This window comes from Heliangelus exortis, chromosome 17 (assembly GCF_036169615.1).
Source record: "Heliangelus exortis chromosome 17, bHelExo1.hap1, whole genome shotgun sequence".
Classification (NCBI taxonomy): domain Eukaryota; kingdom Metazoa; phylum Chordata; class Aves; order Apodiformes; family Trochilidae; genus Heliangelus; species Heliangelus exortis.
Window position 1 is genome coordinate 4,068,958 of NC_092438.1, and position 20,641 is coordinate 4,089,598.

A 20,641-nucleotide genomic window follows, 5' to 3' on the forward strand; every position below is an offset into this window, starting at 1 on the left:
TGTACTTGGTTATCCTTTTGTCATAAGACCATGTGAAACTGATTCTCTCCCTAATTCACACCTTTGGTCAGGTTCTTCTGTTTCCTTTACTCTGTTCTGGACCTACAAGAATATCTAAAATGAAACCACAGATGGACATGACTTTAGGCAGCCCTCTTGCAGAAAAGGGGGCCAAGAAGTGTGGCTGATGATGTGAGAAATAATTTTCTTGTTGAGGTCAAAATATGGCAGATGAGGGGTAGCAATGAGAAAACTGATCAAGAAAGGAAACATCTTTGTTACAGTTTCTGGGTTCCATAGTGATTAATAAGTGTTGGATCTATATGCTGTTAAATCAGCTTCAACTCACCAGTTGGTTTGGATTAGGTATGGAACCACAATTGCATTTGTGTAGTTCAAATACAAAATGCCAAGTGTTAAGCCTGCTAGGTAAAAATTAGTCTGTCAAGATTTTATTTGAAATTAATTAAATCTCTAAAGTGATTTACACTTGACAATGTTTTGTGGCATGTGAACTCACTTTTTTGATCTTGATTTTTAGTGTCCAGTAATAACATTAGTTTAGTATAAAATCTCAATACTTTTGGAGGTAGGCTACAGAGTGTTTATGGGAAGTGGTCTCCTGATAGTGACTGTTTATTTGTACTTCAGTGCTGATCTCAGATTATCTCTATGAATGTTTGTTGAACATGCAAAGCATTTTGTGTTAGCTCATGAAGATGATCCCAGTAAAGGGATAATGAGCTGCAATTCAGAATAGCCTTCTTGTCACAGTGGATAAGGTGAAACCTTCCTCTAGGTGTGAAATCAGAAGCTAAAAGGATCAGGGAAAAGATAGTAATGGCCCATAGTGATTTGTTTTGATCTTTGTTGTTCAGCTCTTTCATCTTGGGCTTTGTCATGAGGATACGTGGAAGGACGCAGCCACTAGAGACATCCTAATTTTTATCCCCCTTATTAATACTTACTAATCTCATTATCCTGTGTATCTGATTTGTGTTTGCTGGTTATTTTCATTTCCCCTGGCTAGGCACAGGTCTTGCCAATGGAGTGTTTTTCCTGTTCCACACGTTAGTGCTTTTTTGTATGTCAGGATTAATCTCAGTAAACACTGGTAATACTGCACACAATTTACAAAGACTGTGAAATATTGCAAGCATTAATATGTAGTTCATCTAGAGTGTACAGTTCCCAGTGTGGTTTCAGTTGAAAGCTACAGATTATTTTCTTCTTGTTTTTGATTAATTGTGATTTGTGCTTACCTTAAGTAGCTGTAGTGAAAAACCAAAGAAACAAAAATAATCAAACAGAAATCCATAGCACAAAACAAAATCGTAAAAAACCCAAACACAATCCAGAACAATCAAAGCCCAACCCTGTTCTTAAATAGTATTCCTTGAACCAAATACCTTGCTTGCAGATGGAAATATCAGGAACACAAAATGGAAGTTTTGAAAAAAAAAGCAATTAATAAGCATTTTAGGGCTATATCAGTAGATTTTTCTGAACTGCCTTCCATTTTATGGATTCATGTTTTTCACTTGTGGAAAAACAAAAGCTGTCTTTTTCTGTTGAGGAATAATGTAGTAGAATGTTAATTTTTGAAAAAGAACATCTCATGGAAAAAATATGCCTGTGATTTCACTGAGAGCAAAAGGAAGTAACTTCCAGTTCTGTTTACAGTTTCTTCAGAAAAACATTGTGTTGTATTTCATAACAATTGTGGGCAAAGGCCTATAGCTGACAAAATTCAGATGTGGCTAGTGCAAGAGGTGTTATAAATTTTAGTTGCAAAGTATATATATATATATATACACACACATATATATATATAAATAAATCTGAGTTCCACTGAAACATCCTTTAAAAAAAAACATTAATTTTTTATTATTGCAAGTTCTTAAAAGTCTGTTTCTCTCCTCTAAAAGAATGTCCTTCTAAGACAGAGTGCATTATTCATAGGCCTACAAAAGCATTCCTAGCATGTTTTAAGTTAACATCTTAGTCCTTTGCTATAAAACATTAAGTGGTGTTTACCTTTGCCATTTCTCTGGAGACTGCTCATAAATGTGATCATAGTGGTCAGTATGGCTGCTGTGCTGCCTGGCACTGGAGTAGTCTTAGGTTTTTGGGTTCTTTTGACAACAGGTCTTTTGACTGAACACCTTATGTTAGTGTGGAGTCTACATATTTTATGTTAGCCTCACTTCCCCGTTGTGGAAAGGATTTGAGCTCTCCAAGCAGAACTAAATCAGAATTATTATCTGGCCAAGGGAAACTTAGCTCATGTTTACTTCAATTTTTTGCTTCAAAAATACTGCTTTGGACAAAAATAACTGAAGATGACAGAAGTCCCAGTAGGGAAAATTATTGCTTAAGCTTCAGTGTGGAATGAATAAAGGAAGGTGTGATGATATAAAACAGAAGTCCAAAATTATAATGAGACCTCTGTATTGTTTTTAGCAGATCTTGATGAAGGAAAAATTATAGGAACCTAAATTAATATTGTTTTTCAGCAGTAAATCTCATAGCTCCTTTTGGCTTGCTGTGATGTTAATAGTTTTTCTTGTCAAAGAAAAATATATTCAAGTAACTTAACTAGTAATAAAAATTATTTTCAAAAGTAACATAACTGCCAGTTTATCCTTTTGATAATATGTAACAAGTGATTTGCTGTCTTATTTGCTTATGAGTTTTATTTTTATGATTAAACTTTGCTAGGGACACAAATTTTTGTATTACTTCCAGTGTTTTGAGAGAGCTGTTGAATTTACATGTTAATTGAGTCTGCAAGTAGAAAGTTATCTCAAGGACATGCAAATTAAAGGGAGAAAAAACTGTTGGATATTACATTGGATAGTTTTGGATTTTGTCCTAATAGAGACAGGCACTGAAAAAATCAAACATGATTTCAAATACATAAACTACTGTGTTTTGAATCCATTTATAAATTTATTCATTGCTTTTGATAACAAGGAATCAGCTAGCAGTAATACATTTTTTCTCTGTGTTTGCAACTAGTAGCATATTGCATCTTTTTAAATGAGAAGTACAAGGTAGTTCTGTCTCCCAGACCAGGCTCTCAGGTATTAACAATGATCTGCTACTGTTAACCTGAATCAGTCATTTCCGGAATGAGAGGTTAACCTAGTATGGAAAATAATTTATTCAGAACTAATGACATTATACTATTATTTTATCTTGTAAAGTTGATGATTTAGTGGATAATTTTGTAATATGTGAAACAAAACTGGTTGCTAAGTACACCTACTACATTAGGTTGTTCATATGGATTTAGATTTCTTTTTCCTAAATGAGCTTGCTATTTACTATTTAAGAAGTGTTTAAGAAGCTTTTTTCTCAAGGCAGATGTTGAATGAGCAATTGAAGTACGAATACATAAGGTTATATTAGCATGGAAGTCATAATATTTTGATTTTTATCAGGTGGAGCCAGAAGAGAGTCTAGGAAGCAAAGTTTTTCTGATGGGATTAAGTGCAACAGAAATGCTTGACAAGAAGAAAAAAGCAATAAGTTAAAGCTGTTTTAGTACACTATAAAAAGTAATAAACTTATTTTGATTGTTGAAACTGTATTAATATTACATTAAACCTTTGCAACCTCAGAAAGTGAGGTGTAAAAAAGAATGGTAACTCCAGTGTGTTGCATGCTTTTTGTATTGTGCTGTGTAAGATAAACCATCAATATTAATCTAAAACTATTTACATAATCAGGCAAACAAAAAAAGTTTGCCTGTTTGGGTCTACAGCTTTTGTTCCTCCTGATAACCCCATTGCAGGGAAGGTTTGTTATTAGGCAATTACTTTTTCTGCATTTTAGTAATTTGCTGCCTGTTTCAGAACAGCTCAAAATCAATACCAACATTTCAAGGCATTACAGCAAATCATTATAACAGTGTCTGTTTTTCATGTTCAAACTAGTGCATTAGCAAGGGAGATACACTACTTGAAGAGTTCGGTAAAATAAAAAATAATATATGTAAATATTGATATACATGTAAGAAATTACATAGTGTGTTTTGGTTTTATTCAGTTTAGAACATAATTATCTCTTGCCTTTGTTTTTCAGGTAGCTGAAATGCACGGGGAACTGATTGAATTCAATGAGCGGCTGCACCGTGCTCTGATGGCTAAAGAAGCTCTGGTGTCCCAGATGAGACAAGAACTGATTGATCTGAGAGGGCCAGTAAGTGTTTATTACAATGTAGAATCTGGAATAAGCTCAAAGCTGTTGTGGTGAAATGAAATTATATCGACTTATAACGAGTAACAGCTATTAACACATCTCTCAAGAACTCACGTGGGGTTTTTTTTTATTATTTCTCTTTAGCAGAATTGAATGTAAAAGATAAATTCAGACAATAAAATTGTTCTATGCCAACTACTACCTCACTTTGGCCTTTTGTTTTAAAAGAAAAATTGGGTTGAAATTTGAAACTTGATGGAAAGGACATGGAAGGAGTAAAAATGTTCCTAATAGTTGTCTACCTTCTGAGGGAAGTATATTTTTTTAGGTTTTCATCATATGATCATGTGGTATTGCTCCTTACTTCTTTGTTTACACTGGAAGCATTAATTCCTGTTTTATCATAACATTTATTGTAAGGTGGCTTATGACAGTTCTGTGCATTAGTGAAGCAGGAATTCACCTATAATTTTTACCCTTTTAGATGGGAACAGTCACATTATTGTGTTAAGAGATGACAAATGATGAATCACATGCATATTAGAGCTGTGCTTTCTTCCTTACAGGTTTTGGGCTGTGTGTCCCTGTTCAGAGATTTTTGGTTTTACCCATGTATCTCCATATCCTAATCCAGTAGTTAGATACTGATACCATGTTTAGTGTCTCAGGTACCAAGAGAAAACTAATTCCTTAAACTTTTTAAAAAGTGGAAGTGGTACTGTATTTTTAAAGCCTAGTTAAATTGTAGTTGGTTTTAGTTACTATTGTCTAGAATGAAACTGTGAACTGAACATGATCCTAAAGATTTTTGCATTTTCCTAGGAAGTGAATTCTGTGTTAGTAAACAAACTCTGTGCTAATTGTCTGTTCCTAGTTGACTTTAATTAGAACTTTCAAACTTGGTAAAGTGTGTAGCTGCCACAAATGGTGGGACGTTAATATTTGATTGCCTTTCGATTTGTTTAAAAGTATCAGACTAGTCTTAACATTATATTATTAAAATAGTATCTAATTCACAATTTGTTATAAAAATAGTTTCCAGGATTCTTCAGAGTCTCCTCTCCTTTAATGATGATAATAAATGCTAATGGCTGTAATTTATAAACGAGTTGTTCATAATGATGTTTTCGTTTCTTGTTGCTGAGTTTCAGAATTTTTGCATCAAACATTGAGGAACATTAAAACAAAAAGTCTTATGTTTTCAAGGGTATGAGGAATTACACTGATGTCTATCACTGTTTTGATTACAATGAATAACACTGCAATTACCTTCTCAAAGCTGGTAGCCACTCTGTTTCAACAGAGATGTGCAAGCACTGGAGCTCATTAATGTAATCCTTTTAAAATTTTATTTCCAAAGTCCACGCTCCGGTTTTGAGTTTTTTTATACAGAACTTTTACTGGAGTTAATTAAATTAACTATATATCTGATGGTAGCATTTGCCACTTCATATAAATGCAAAAATAGGGTGCAGGTTGTAGGCAAGACAGAAGAATGCCTGATCTCTTACCCAAGAGCCCTGGCAAGTCAGGCTGCATGGTCCCCCACTGGAGGGTGGACTGGACTGTGAACAGAAAATAGCTGCTGGTGGTAATGGTGAGAGAGTTTGTGCTGGCCCTTCCCACCTCATCCTTATGAAAAAAAGACAGCAGAGGGGTTCAGGACTTGTTATATATGCCCTGTATTTATGTCATAGAGCTGTATTCACTCTGCAAAATTCTTTTCCTTTCTCTGGCAGGAGTGACCTATTTTTGCTGAGCCATATCCCTTTAATCTTGGGAAGACAAAATTCAGCTTTGTCTCATGAGTTGTCAGGTCTTGAGCTAGTCTGCCAAAACGTCTGAATTTTCTTTAGTTCTCTTAGAAATGTTCTATTGCTTTGCAATTAATAAATAAATACTGGCTTTACAACAAGCAGTAATATATATTTAGGTCTCTTAGGAAGAAAACATTCTGAAAAATAGTAATATGCATGCAGCAGACATAGATACACTGAACCACTATTTAAGTAATGTAGAAGCTGACTGGGGAAGTTCATAACTTTTAGCTGGTTTCCTTCATCAAGATTCAATAAACATTCTGAGTTATGCTTTAGATTTTACAGTAGTTAAAGGTGAGAAAATACCCTTTTTTGCTTAACTAGCCTTAAGGTAAAAAAACTAATACACTTTCAATTGCAAGTACTCTTGATCTTTTTTTGCACAACTGCTACTTATGATTCTGCAGGTGTTGATCCATCATTGCTATCTTTATGAACTTCTGTAGCTAACTAGTGTTTTGTAAGATTACAGCTAAAACAGAATGGTCATGTTGTCTTTCTCTTAATAGAATGTTGGTTGTAAAAGAAAATTCCAAGATGAAGAACTTGCAAGGTTGATATGTTCATGATTCTGTTGCACTATTGTTTGTTTTTCTTTTATTGTTTCTCAGTAGTAGTTTTTATTTGCCTTTCAAAATTGAATGCTGAAATGTAATTTCCATATAATATTATATATATATACACATATATATAAGGCATAATAACCAGTCTGTGGGAATTACTTCTCTTCTGTAAACATAGGTCCCTGGAGATTTGAGTCAAACATCTGAAGATCAGAGTTTGTCAGATTTTGAAATGTAAGTTTCATAATACACATACTTTTTCCTTAGTACTGTCTTTATGGGTCAGAATATTAAGCAACCTTATTCAATTATTTCCTTTTACCGTATTATTTCCAGTAATTGAATTCACAGCCATGGTGTTCTATTGTTAAAAAGTATGAAGAGGCACAGGCTGTGCCCTTATGTGCTTTCTAATATTATGTAATGCAAGGACTTCAGATTTTTGAAGATTCTGCTGGAATGTTCTTTCAGTGCTCTATGTTTTGATATTCTAAGAAAGCACCAAGAACTTACTGTTTTCTATTGTTTTGGGTTTGATAGATGCTAGATGCTGTTAATCATGTGGTGCACTTCCTCATTTGTACAGAATAATTCCTAATCAGAATTAGGACGTAGTATTAAAAGCCTGTAAGCATCCCAGTTGGTCATCCCAGATTGTTCTAGAGTTGATTTTTGCCTAGTGTCAGAATAATGAATCTAGCTTTTTGTGGATGAATGTGGCCAGTGTCTTTGAGTCTTTGGAGATTAATTAAAAAGAATGGATGGAAATGGCTTCTCCATAGTTGTACAGTGCTCTTATTTAACTAACTTTTTTTCTTTTTTTCCTGAGTTTTGCAGACCAAAATATTGTTTCTTGGAATTAACAGTTTTCATTTAATGTGTATAATGAAACGTTGCCAAATGCATGCTGCTAAAAAAAACACCAAAGAAACAACAGCAAAAGATACTGTTTTGAGTACTCTTTTTCAGTTATGTTAATTTTAGAGAACACTTTTAGATAAAGCACACAAGAAAGGATCAGGCAGAACTACGATGTTCCTGATACTCCAGTTGAAATGCTAAGTTGCTTTATTGACCACTTTGATCATTATCTAAATAAAACATAGCTGCTTTGCAATTCTTATACACAAGAAAAAATGCCTTATTTTAAAGTTTTTTTTGTCTTCTCCTCAGATCAAATCGTGCTCTTATTAATGTTTGGATTCCCTCAGTGTTTTTGCGTGGGAAAGCTGCTAATGCATTCCATGTTTATCAGGTAAGTGATACAACTTAACTTAGATTCTGTGTAAAAGTTTCTGACTGAAATGGCACATTTTTAATAATTCAAAGATCTCTTTATAGTTTCATTAGAGATCAATTGATGAACAGCATCAGTAACTTCATATATATTTATGCATAGAATCATGTTGATTGTTATTTTATGTTGCATATTTCATCTTTTGACTTTCAGTAGTTTAGTACTTAAAAAATGTGGAATTTAAGGAAATTTAAGGGATGAAATAGCTGAAAACTGACTGACAAAAGAACTTTGAACTTAGGTACCAGAAGATTTGAAAGTATCTAATCTGACACGATTTTTAAAAGCTTTGCCTGGCAAGATAATTCTTATATTTTCAGAAGTGCATCCTCTCTTTTTATACTTGCTCAGCTTTTTTTGCTTAGGTTTGTATCTTGGCTACTGTCTTAACATTCATTATTGCTGACAGATTACTCGTATAATTAATTTTGCACCTGAGTAGAAAGATTAATCAGGTTACCTGCTGATGTCCTTATTATAAACCAACAATTCATAAGGATTATTTAATGGATGAAATTACCTGGGTTGTGGCAGGAGCTCAGACTACATTCTTGTAACAGGATCTTCTAGCAAAAACACTGGAACAATTATTGTTATCCACTTTGAGTCCACTAGTAACTTCAGAGGTTTAGAGGTTTGTATCAAAGTTTGTAGTGGCTATTAGTAAGTGCTAAACTGTTTAGTCATAAGTATTAAAGGACCTAGCCCCATATAAAGAAAGTAAGTTATTTTGTACAAAGTAACTTATAAGAAAGTCTAGTCCTTTGAACAGAGAGTTTAAATATCAGGGTCATGCTGGAAAAAGGCTGCTCTTAAAAAAACATCTTGGCTTCTCTAGTTAACTACTTGCTTTTTGATGACTGCAATTTATGATCTTGGCAGTTTGATGCTCATCTTTCTTGTAATTTTTTTTTTGTGAGGCAGATGTTGCTCAGTCACTCTACCATTAAAAATATTTCTTACCTACTATATTCACAGGGATAAATACAGAATCCAGATCAAAATAAAAAAAATACTTGCGCTTACATTTTACCTCTAGATGGTGATAGTTGGTTGCAGTTTCTTTAGTGCCTGTGAAGCAAGATGATAATTGTAAAAATATTATTTTACTGTATTTCCTTTATTATTTTACTGTATTTTCATATATATTTTATATGTATTTCATACATATATATGGATTTCCCTGTCCTGTGAAGTGTGCAGCAAGTACCACTAGTTCTGTCCTTTGTGCTATAGTTACCAATGACTTACACGTAAGATAATGCAAGAGATTTTGTGATTCTTAGAGTGGTATCAAGATTTAAATGGTTACTTACAAATCTCCCTTATTTGCAGAGTAGTAAACATTTACATTATACCAAATGAAATTAAAGATAAAATCTTAATCAGGTAAGACTGTTGCTATTTGTGTATGATTAGGACCCCCCAGACTATAATCAATAAACATTGTTTTCTTACAGCTTTTTCAGTCCTTTGACTCTGTTCAGTCTTAGATTTACTCGACTGATATCTTTGATCATGATATTTCTTTTTACAGAACAAATATTTATGCAGTGATGTTGTTCTTTTCTACTTCTGCTCTGAAGGAAAAGCAGGATACTGTCATATGAAGGGTCTAGTCACAGTGCCTTAATGCTTAAACACAGGGAACAATTTTTACAGAAATGCAATATAAAAGAAATAGAAGAAAATAGTATCTGGTACTCAAGAGTTTTTGAGGGGGAGAGTGCCCAGCAAATTCTTTAAGTGAGAGATGAGGCAGTGAAAGGAGTCTGGGGTCTGCCAGATGTGATGGACTTTAATTTATATACCAGCCAGCAGTGTTAGTGTTTCATCAGAGGTGGGAGTCTTAACAAGGGAAGACAGTGGACAGATAGTTAAAATAGTTGCAGAATAGGCAACAAATGGAGATAGAAATAATCTTCTAACCATATTCCTTCTGAAGAGCAGCTCAGGGCAAGTAGCGAAGATGCCCTAGAATATTTGAGAGAATTTCAGAGAAGGTTAACAATTCATGCCATTCTGAAAGAGAGTGGTTTGAGGATGCATAAGACAAAAAAGGAGAGTATCCTACTTTTTCTGTAATGGGACTTAAGAACATGTCAGAGAAACATAGGAGTAGGTAAAGGAGAAAACCTTTTTAAAAGCTTGGGTGGAGGGAGTATACAAATATGAGATTGGTCTTTGGAGACATTTACAATTACTTATTTTTCTAAAGGAATCCATGATACAGCTTAATACATTGATATGCTTATAGAAATGCTAATTTGGATGTAAACAATACTAGGAAAATAAAAGTAGATTTTAAATTTTCAAATTATTCTATACTTACTGCGAAAAGAAGAAAATAATTTGCATCCAGTGAATATCTAGAATGATAGTAGTCATCTTAGTTACAAACTGATTGGGGAGATATTCTCCTTTCCCTAGTTAGAGCACCCAAAACACTCTTTTTGGAGAACAACCCAGCTGTTCTCTTGTTTTGCTTAAACACATTCTTTTCTGCAGAAACTTCTTTCACTGCAGTGGTTGTCATGCATTGCAGTGACTGCATGAATTTGAAGTGTATGTTTGTGGAATGGTGTTAATTATTTTGGGGTTTTATAAGTAATATTTCACTGTCAAAAAGATCTCATTATGTTACTGATTGAAATCTGTGCTGATTTGATTTGTATTAAAAACAAAAAACATACTGATTACATCTACCAAAAGCATAGTCATGTACCTTTTCTTCTTTAGTATCCAGTCACTTTAGTCCTCCTTTGCTGAATAGAGACAGGACTGTACAGAAACACAGTGAACATAATTCTTCATGTATGTAATTGAGTGCTTAGACATGATATTTTTCTCTTTGGTACAAAAAAATTGCCTGTTTTTAAGACTCATGCTTTATTTTGCATTCTTTTAAATATTTGACACTGTATTGTTCATTTTTATGAACTTAAATATAAAAAAAGTTGAATATTTTACATATCAAAATGTACTACAGCATTTTTAGTCTTTGTGTAAGTAGATAAAATAGTCTTAGTGAGATAAAAGCTCGTTCACCTTAATTCTTGTTATGTCTCTATGTAGAAAGGCAGACAAAAAGCTGCTCATATCACAGCTGAAAAGTTTCATTGTTTGGTTTGTTGTTCATTATGCAGAAATTCTTGGATCATTTTCAAAGGGGGAACTTAACAATAAATGCAGTCTTGCAGCTGTTTCAAAATATAACTTCCATTTGTATTCAATTCTCACCCTTGAAAGGTAACTGGAGAATTCAGGTTGAATTTATATTCCTGAGTCCCATTGCTCTGAAGTAGTCAAGAAATGTAACTATTTTGTCTTTTTTTATGATATGCTTCCCCTTGGGATTCATACTTCTATATATTTTGAGTGCAGAAATAATTTTGGTGGAAGCTTTCTAACTAGATGGAAATACATCAGTCCTCTTACAAAAGCATAGTATAAAATAGGAAAGGTAATTCCAATCCCCTCAAAACAGTCAGTTCTTAAACTGTGTAATTTGATCAAACTCTTTTACATTTTGTTTTCCTAAATATTAAGGATATACATTTGAGTTAGTTTTAAGACTTTTTAAACTTTATTTTCATTATAATCCAATATTTGAGAAACAGAACCGGTAGTAATGGTGGAAGCTCATCCCAGAATATATCTGCACCTCTGGCTAAAGTGAATTAATTTTCTTCTTTCCAGAGAAAGACTATTCAGTCAGGTTTTTCAGATTACATTAGCTGTACTCTACAGAAGCACTACCTGCTCTTATGTTCTGGTTTAGTTTTTTTCAGGGAAATGTATAGTGGAGGTAGTGAAATGGTAAGCCTGGTAGGTAGTTGAGGAGAACTTCTAATGCAGGTGAGATTCTGTTTCTTGTATTACTTTCAACTCTCCATCAGTAATTCTGAACTGAAGTTGTAAAGGTCCCTGTCATGTGCTTGGTGTTTCCCCTCTGTAGCTGTAGCAGAAGAGGATGTCTTTTGGGGCTGTTTAGTACATTACTTTTTGAGAGAATAAAAAAGAATTGAATTTATCCTTACTTTTAAGGTTGGTAAAAGATAGTGTGGTTCACAGTAGGATTAAAGTATTTTGGGAATTAATTATAGTAGTTTAGAAGATTATTTGGGGATATTGCAAGTGCTACAGTTTGGACCTGGGATGAAATTATGGTTGTTTTATGATTATTTGATTGTGTTATATAATACAATATAATATATAATTATGTAAATGTACTATTTTAAAGGCAAGAGGTAAAGGCAATGCAATATTTTGTCAGTAGATTCTGCCTGTAAGGAGGGGACAAGCTGAAATGTTTGAACTTCATTGATGTAATTCCCTTTTATTGGCTTTTCAAACCCAACAGGAGGGCAGAGCAGGCTGTTCTGTTTAATTTTTATTTGTTCCAAGTCTACTTTGTCCTTTCTGAGGACTATGTTCTCTCTAGGCAGATATTTCTGTATCTGAAGCAAATATTCTCATCTTAATGAAAAATCTTACAGCTTCTTTACCAAGATCAGAACTCCCGTGAAAAATTAGTGTCTGCTTTCCTTTTTCTTGCTGACTGAAGTGTAAAGGTAAAACTATGGACTAGTGATACTCCAAAGTTATTTGAAGTGTTATTTAAAGCAAATGCAAAGAAAACTGTCACCAGTCAAGCTTAGCTTTCTTAATATTAAAATAATAATGGTGCCACTTTGCATGTTGAGTTTTTGTATTCCTGTTGATTGAGTCGTCTCAACCAAAGCAGTTGCTAATTTTTTTTTTTGTTCTCATGTGCTTGGGGAGCAAGTTGAAAAGCATAAAGAAAAAAAAGGCTCTCCAGAAACATCCTTTTTATTACTGAGGGAAAGAAAGTTAGAAATACAGTAAAAATTTCATTATGAAGAAGTAATAGCTTTTATTACTCTCTTTTTTATTTCCCTCCCTCTCCCCCCACTCCCCATTAATGCCTGTTTAGGTGCTAAATGTCACAGTAGCTTCCAGGGATCTTTCTGATTCCCTGTACTGCCCATCTTTTTTTTTTCCCTGTGCTTATGAGAAAGACTATGACTTTGTCCATCACAGGAATGATTCCTTACAAACTTTCTCAGTATTTGTTATGTCCTTTGACGTGTTCTGCTGCTGAAATTTTCTGAGTTCTCTTACATCTTGTGCCATTACATTTTTTATGTGGTTTAGTAGTGTTTCATTGCTCACCTTCCATATACCTTATGTGACTTGACAAAAAAAGTTTATCCAAGCAGTTTTACATTTAGGATTTGCTTTGATTTCCCAAGTGAAATTGCTTTAAGTATCTTGAAATACCTTGGCTTGTGAATAATATTCCCCATTGAGATAATAAAGCTTTAAATGTGTACTACATCAGGAACTTTACTATGCCTTTCATATACTCTATTGTATGATTGTCAATGAATTCAGTGTATCACAGGGCTTCAAATGTTGCATTTTAATTTTTTTACTTTTGAAAGAAATCGATATCTATGGACAGAGAAGAAAACAGGAAGAAATTATTTTTACAGTTCTATCTAAGAAATTAATCTGGTTTTGCAGTCCTCTAAAAATTTCAATTACAGTGTACTGGATTCCTTAATTAGTTAAGTATGGTTACAGCTTAACTGTAGTAAACAATATTACACAGGTAATATTGAACTGTGTGATTCACCAAATCACATGTGCAAAGATAAAGGCTTCATTAAATTAGAATTCCATATTAAATAACTTGTTTAAAAATAATTTAAGCTTTCTTGTTGACCCTGCCCCCCCATATGGAAGCTGACATGAATCTTGGAAATGCATATAAAATTTCAAACAATATTCTGGTTGAAGCAAGCTAGGCAGAGAGAGAGGTTAGAACTGGGTGAATAAGGATTATTTGGTATGTATAAGAATGTACAATTTTTCTACATTAAACTAATTTTATCAAAATTATACAAAATACTTCTATTTGATGTTTGCCTTCATTTTCCTTCTGAGGTGTACTGAATTTTAAAAACAAGTGTTCCTGCAGGTGTTTAACTTTATCCTTGCTTTACTTTAAAAAATGAAAAAGAAATCTGAATGCTTCTGGGAGACTTATTATATTGGGTCTACCATTACATTATCTGTATTTTTATTACCAAAACTAGTTGAATTTTTGTTTACATATGTAGTTGCAATTCACACAGTGCTCTGACTCTCTTGTATTCTTATATATGCTAAGTTTATTATTATAGTATTAATTTTTTTGTTGTCATGAAACATGAGGTACACTAGCAACCCAAAACTATGCATGTTATTCAATAGAATCCAATATTAGGAATATCTGAATATTCCCTACAGTGAAATAATACAATTTTGAAGAAGGTGCATGGTATCTGCATGGTATACTGTATACTGTTGCAAGACAAAAGCCTCCTGTAAGTTTGAGAAACCAGGTGTCTGCAGAGATAAGAGGACTTCTTAAAGACCCAACCAAAGGAAGTCTGCATAAGCTGCTTTTGTGGGAGAAAACACTCACTTGGCATCACTTTGTCTCTAAAATACCACGAGTCATTAGTAAAATTTTTTTTGTAAGGTCTTAGCAAATTGAGAGGAGAGGGGCCATGTTAATATTTTAGTCTTCAGGAATATCTACAATTGAGAGGTGGAGTCAGCCACATCTAAATCTAAATTTAACTTTTTCTTAGTGTTCACAAAAATAAAGTTGTTACTGCCCACTCTTCATGTGATTTTTATATTTTCTCCTGATATTTCCCATACAACAATATATTACTGGATTTTGTTGGAGAAGCAAGGCAGTGCAGTGTCATCAGTAGTATTCCAGTTCAATTTATGATGCAAAACACTGAGGTTAACACACATGAGAAGGAATGAGCTTGCATATTCTATAGAAACAGCTAAGAAACAGGTCACTCTGGATCTGAAGTTTTGATGCTTGGTTTGTAGTTTATGACATGTGCTTTTCACCCACTTTTAAACTGTGGGTTTATTTCTGTAGAGGAAAGCTTATTTCCTAGTAATGAATAAAACCTTAGCTTTCTTCAAGTGCATTTCACTTCTGCATGAAATTTTTCTAGAGAATGGGAATATTTAGCATGTAATTGGTAATATGCTCATGAAATAATTGAGTGGCAAACAAAAACATAATCACAAAAACTACAGCTGTGTTAAATTATACTTAATGTCCTATACAAGCAGAAAGAATGAACTGTTTTTATTTTCCAAACAATAAAATTTCTAGTTTAGTTTCCAATGTAATTTTTTTTCGAAGTGAATTAAGTTGCATACTTTGGATAAAATAACATTTTGCAAATCTGGAGATAGAAAGTTAATTTTCAAAGTTGTAAAATGGCATTGCATACATAGAAATAAATTTTATTGTGGTATTGTGGGTTTTTTTTCCTTTGGTCACTGACTACTCGAATAAGCTGGAAACCATGGTAACAAAAAGCACTACCATGGTTGCCCCAGAGTAATTTTAAAATGAGCAGCCTACGTTTGTCTTGATTACTATAATAAAAAGAAAGAAAAAGAGGAAAAGGAGAAAGGGAAAAAATAAGATTAAGGACTTGTAGAACAGAAGCAGCAAATGTACAGTAAGATCTATCTGCAGATAACTGATCCTGAAATGTCTGGTACCATTGTGTCACGAATGTGAAGCTATTTAGCTTTGAAGCTTTAAAGTGTAAAGGAGATACATTAGTCCAGTGGTTTGTCTTTAAGTTATTTCCTTCCATGTCTGTATTTTCCAGGTTTATATTAGGATAAAGGATGATGAATGGAACGTTTATCGAAGATATGCGGAGTTCAGAAGCTTGCACCATAAACTACAAAATAAATACCAGCAAGTGAGGACTTTTAACTTTCCACCTAAAAAGGCCATTGGAAACAAGGTACTTAAAAGAACTCGTAGATCAGTAAGAGTTGGGGACAAAACCTTTCCTATCCACACACAAAAAAGTGGATATCATAAATATTTTTTACACTTGCTAGACAGTTCCTGCTCTTTTTATAGAGACTGCTCTCATCAGCTGCATGTTCACTGGTCATGTAGGTAATGCAGCATTTTTTTTCCTCTCCATGAAAAGGAAACTGGTTTTATTAAATGAAATATTGGTGACATGCATAGTAGACGTATGCACAAACCACCCAAAATGGGACTGGACAGTTATATATGCAAAATGTACTCTCTGCTCCATTCTTTTCAATGAATGCCATCATAACAGTGGTCAGTAATTCACTGAATTTTTCTGTACAGTCTAAATAGCAAATTTTATGTGCTGTTCAGCAGTTGTTATAAGTTCTTTGAACCAGCTTTTTAAAATAAGTTGAGTGCTTAAATCCCATAATCTGTGTCTGTGTTTTAGCTCTCCAATTTTAAATGGGAATTTCTGTGTTTCCCTATCATGTGGGGATTTTGCAACAAATGCAGTTAGTGCTGTAGTATATTTGTAGTAAACATGTAGTATTGTGAAATTTAATCCTTAATCATCAGTACTTTAAAATGTTCAAGAGCTTAAATACACACTGCAGTATACATCACAAATCCAGTAAGGATTCAGAAGCTATATTTTTTCCACAATGTAGGAATGATTTGGAAACTGCATTTAACTATCACAAGTAAAATGTTTGAGATTTAAATTATGCTTATGACTTAAAATGTCTGTACTAAACCCCTGGGTGCTTAAATCAGCATTCCTAATGTTAATAGAATTTGTTTGCTTCTGCATGGGATTTTCTCCTTTTGCTTTTTTGTAGTATCACTGAGTTCTTTTGTCAAGTATCTAAGAAGCACCAATCACAGTAGTCATCAAATCAGTGTAGTCATCAAAAGAAAGCTGATGTAATGTCTCAAGTGCTCAAAGATCTTCATGACTGTAAATACATGCATCACTGAAATCTCAGAATCATTTTAGCTGTTGCAGCTTTGCCTATGATAGAGAAATCATCATTGCTAACTCCTATGACGTAATACAAAACTAATAAAAGAAAAAGAAAAAATAGAAATTATTGAATGGCTTTCAGATGTCAGTGAATGTAAATTGAGAATGTTTAAAGATTCTGACTGATTCAGAACTGACTTTAAATTGTTTCCCAAGTATTCTGTGAAAATCAGTGTATAAGCTTGGGACATGTGATATGAAATTAATAGTATTGCATGTGATCTGAAATGAGTGGAGGGGATTATAAACATATCAGTTTATCAATCTGATATTGGAATTTATCAACCTGTAGTCATATAAAGTTCAGAGTTAGCATAGTTGTTCACTGCCTGCTAACCTAGTAAATGAAATACTTGAGAGAGCTTTCCTACTATTTTACTTTTATTAGAAGATCATGCATTTTCAATTTCATTTTTAGTGCCTAGCTTTTTAATAGAAATAATTTATTTTCTTCTTTGTTACGTAGCTAATTCTTTTTTGAAGTGATGGAGGATCACCCACTTCAATATATTATAAAAGCTTTCTTTTAAGCTTTTTTTGAGGATCTTTCATCTTTAATTACTTTAAACACTAATTGAATTACAACTTCAGTTGCACAATTGATGCATAAAAAATTATCAGTTGAGGAACAAATTAAAAAATTTGCATCGCTTATTCTTTCAGTGCTTTCATTTTGGGCCAAAATTCTACCTTAATCGTGCATAATCCCACCATCACTTTCTGTTGAACCCAATCTCAGAAAAAGCATCTTTTCTTTACAGTAAGAACTGGGTGCTATCCATTCAATTCCTAAGATTCCTGTGATGAGTCTTATAGGCCAGCTGTATGATGGAAACTGATTTGTGATTGGGCTTGTGGCTCTCTGCTGTAAATACCTTGCAAGTCACAAAGTGGAGCTTTCACATCAGTTTACCAAATGAGCTTGTTTCCACAGCACTTTTATATCTTTCAGGTCTTTATCTGAATGAAGTTATTAATTGCACACATGTTCAGTACAGTGTACTCATGGAGTGCTCCTCCACAGTGCCTGAGCTGCTTAAAACTGCTGACATTCAGCTCACTATTACTGGAGAAATTTGTTAACACAGGCCAGGAACTCTGGAAAAATATTGTACTTTGGCACTGTGAAGCCAGTGAAGGTGATAAGCTTATTCCAATTTTTAGTGGTGCTGAAAGAGGGTTTTGCAGTAATTGATATCTCCCTTGATACCAGCTCTAAATTTGATGTTCAGTTATGTCTCAAATGGAGGGAACCTCTTAGACCACAGGAGGACACCATGTTCTACAGAATGACCTGGAACCACATCTGCAGTCACAAAATACTGCTCACTCTTTTGCTGTGCAAAATGTTGGAGTTCTGAGAAGGGAACCCGACAAGAAGAGAGTAATGTAGGAAAAACTATGGAGAGCTCTTAAGTTTCATGCATAATTTTCCTGCTTACTACAAGAGAAATCAGGGAGATCACGTTCAAATGCCAAGTTGCAGAATTTGACACAGGAAACATGCAAAAAAAAAGTAGTTTCAGCTGAATGAGGTTTTGAAAAAGTATTATTGCATATGTATTGTCATCAAATAGCAGTGAATTTTGAAAATATTGAACAACTTTAAAGCAGTAGGTTAAGACTAATATGGTAATTCTAATTATTAGGTTTTAATGTATTTTTGCCTTTCACTTGTTTGCTGTAAGTTGGGGCAATTTATCTTTACAGTCCATGTTCATGATCTTTCAGCAAATTATATATATAGGATTAGGAGCTAGCTTTAATGCTTGAGGAAATGTACATTTAATATACAGAAAAGCAATTAGTGGAAAATGAACAGAGAATTGCAAAGAACAGTGCTTTGGGCAAGTAACCTTTTTTCAGTCACAAAGAAGAGTGTATTTGCCTTTCAGATTGTTCACCTTATTTTCAGTGTATCAGTTTAAGGACTTGAATATACTAAGTTAGAACTTGTTTAAAGAAATTAAAAATTTTATTTATAAATGTTGCTTTGAATCAAGTAAGAACAGTTAGGAAAATGTAACAATAGTGCTTGCGACAGCCCATGTATTAAGTTTCAAATATACTTGTCCCCATCCTGTGTATTTTCTACTAATGATCTTTCAGTGCTGGTAGCAAATAGTTCTTAAAATATTTTTAAGTAGTCCTTGTAAAAATAAGCACTGTTCCTGCAGTTTATCAATGTTTTGTTTGAGTGAAAGTGAGAAACACATTTATTCTCTTGTTGTGTGTATAAGAGAAATGTCATATATTCTCTTTTTTTGTAATTCTTGTTTAAACCACAGATCATTTAATTTAAAACTTAGAAAGTTGGTCTGTATTTTAACACTTGACTGTTCCTTTTTTTGGTCCTCTGGACCTAGAGTGTACTGAGTTATATGAAGCTCAAGAAGAGAAGCTATATATAAAACATAGTACTTGATTGCAAGGGAATCCCTGTATGCTTTTGCAAGCAATATAGCTTATTGTTTTCCTTTAAGATGAATCTTTACATTTAGCTTCTGAACCTTTGTTGATGCTGTGTTGGTGTCCCACGTCTTGAAATATTGCTTTAAGGCTAATGATTAAGTAATAATATGTGAGTATTCTAATTTTTTTAATACTCCAACATCCTTAAAGTCTCAGTTGGTACTTCTGCAGTGGACAAATCGTTAGACTTGAAGAACAGATTTTAGTAACTGAGCAAATGTCTAATTAAATACCCTCTTGCAAGGGTAGTGTCCCAGTAGAGGACATATCAAAATAGAATGGTTCTTTGCTTCCACTGAAGATGGGAATTCAGTGATTGTCTAAGTGTGTAGAAATTGAATAAGGTAGCTTTCCACTGAGTGCTGACTTGAGTGCATGATATCCTTTGCTTTCCTTTAAAGCATCAGATACCCTATATGGAAAGAATACACAGCACTTTTCTGAGATTAGAACAGAATGACTTTGCCATGACTCCTCAGCTGTATAGGAGGAACAATACAAAAATCTTAAAAAAGCTTTCTGTCTAGGTGAAAATGTTGAGAGCAATATCATTCATCAATTTTAGCCCAAGCAGCTGAAGTCTGTAAGCTGTTTCATGCCCAAATGTTAGTTCAATAAAGTAAATGTGACCCTTTCACCTATCAATGGCTAAGCTAAATAGAAGATTTTTTTGTATATGTAATTCTATGGTTTTATATCTTGGTTTTATTTTTTGTTTTATTTTAAAAGTTTGTAAATATTACATGTATGTATCTTAAGAGATTCATTTGTATATACACATGGACACATATGATGTGTTTACATCAAAGACAGCATTCAGGATACCTGTGAAGTTGGCTTCTGGAGTGTAATTCTGCAAGTTCTGTTCAACAGGAACTTTACTTTTGTGGCAATATTTTTCAGTAGGAAACAGAAGATGGGTGTAGCTACTTTTGGGTTGGACTGTGGAGACACATGAATGACAGGATGATATAGCTGCTTGGGAAAAAAAATTCAGAACATTTCTTCTGTTTGTATTTTTGAGACAACACGATTCTTACATGATTTTCCTTCCAAGGTTGTTGACACAGTCAGTAGAGCCTCTTCAACAAAAAGCGATTTCCTCAAGAAAAACACCTGTGTGTTTGCCATAACCTGTCTCATTTGCAACACAGAATATGAGTTCAAAATGCAATGTTTATTGTTCTATGCTTAGGACATTGCATAGTTTGTATACATACAGTAACACAGTATATATTTTGCTATTGTGATCCAGTGAAACTGTGAGTTACTGCTCACATACGAGCATTCAGTACTGACAGAAAGCAAGCATGAAACTTCCTGCATCTTTCAGGTCTGGAGAAGACCCCGTGTTGATGCTTT

At 33.6% G+C, this 20,641-nt stretch overlaps 1 protein-coding gene across 3 annotated transcripts in view; it reads left to right on the plus strand.

Moving 5' to 3' along the window:
- Nucleotides 1-20,641, plus strand: part of SNX29 (sorting nexin 29) — a 140,851-nt gene that overhangs the window by 32,616 nt on the left and 87,594 nt on the right. For all 3 annotated transcript variants that reach the window (XM_071760693.1, XM_071760694.1, XM_071760692.1), the window contains exons 16-19: nucleotides 4,090-4,206; nucleotides 6,768-6,823; nucleotides 7,763-7,844; nucleotides 15,617-15,757. In XM_071760693.1, the coding sequence (XP_071616794.1) occupies nucleotides 4,090-4,206; nucleotides 6,768-6,823; nucleotides 7,763-7,844; nucleotides 15,617-15,757 (396 nt within the window). The remainder of the gene's footprint in view (nucleotides 1-4,089; nucleotides 4,207-6,767; nucleotides 6,824-7,762; nucleotides 7,845-15,616; nucleotides 15,758-20,641) is intronic.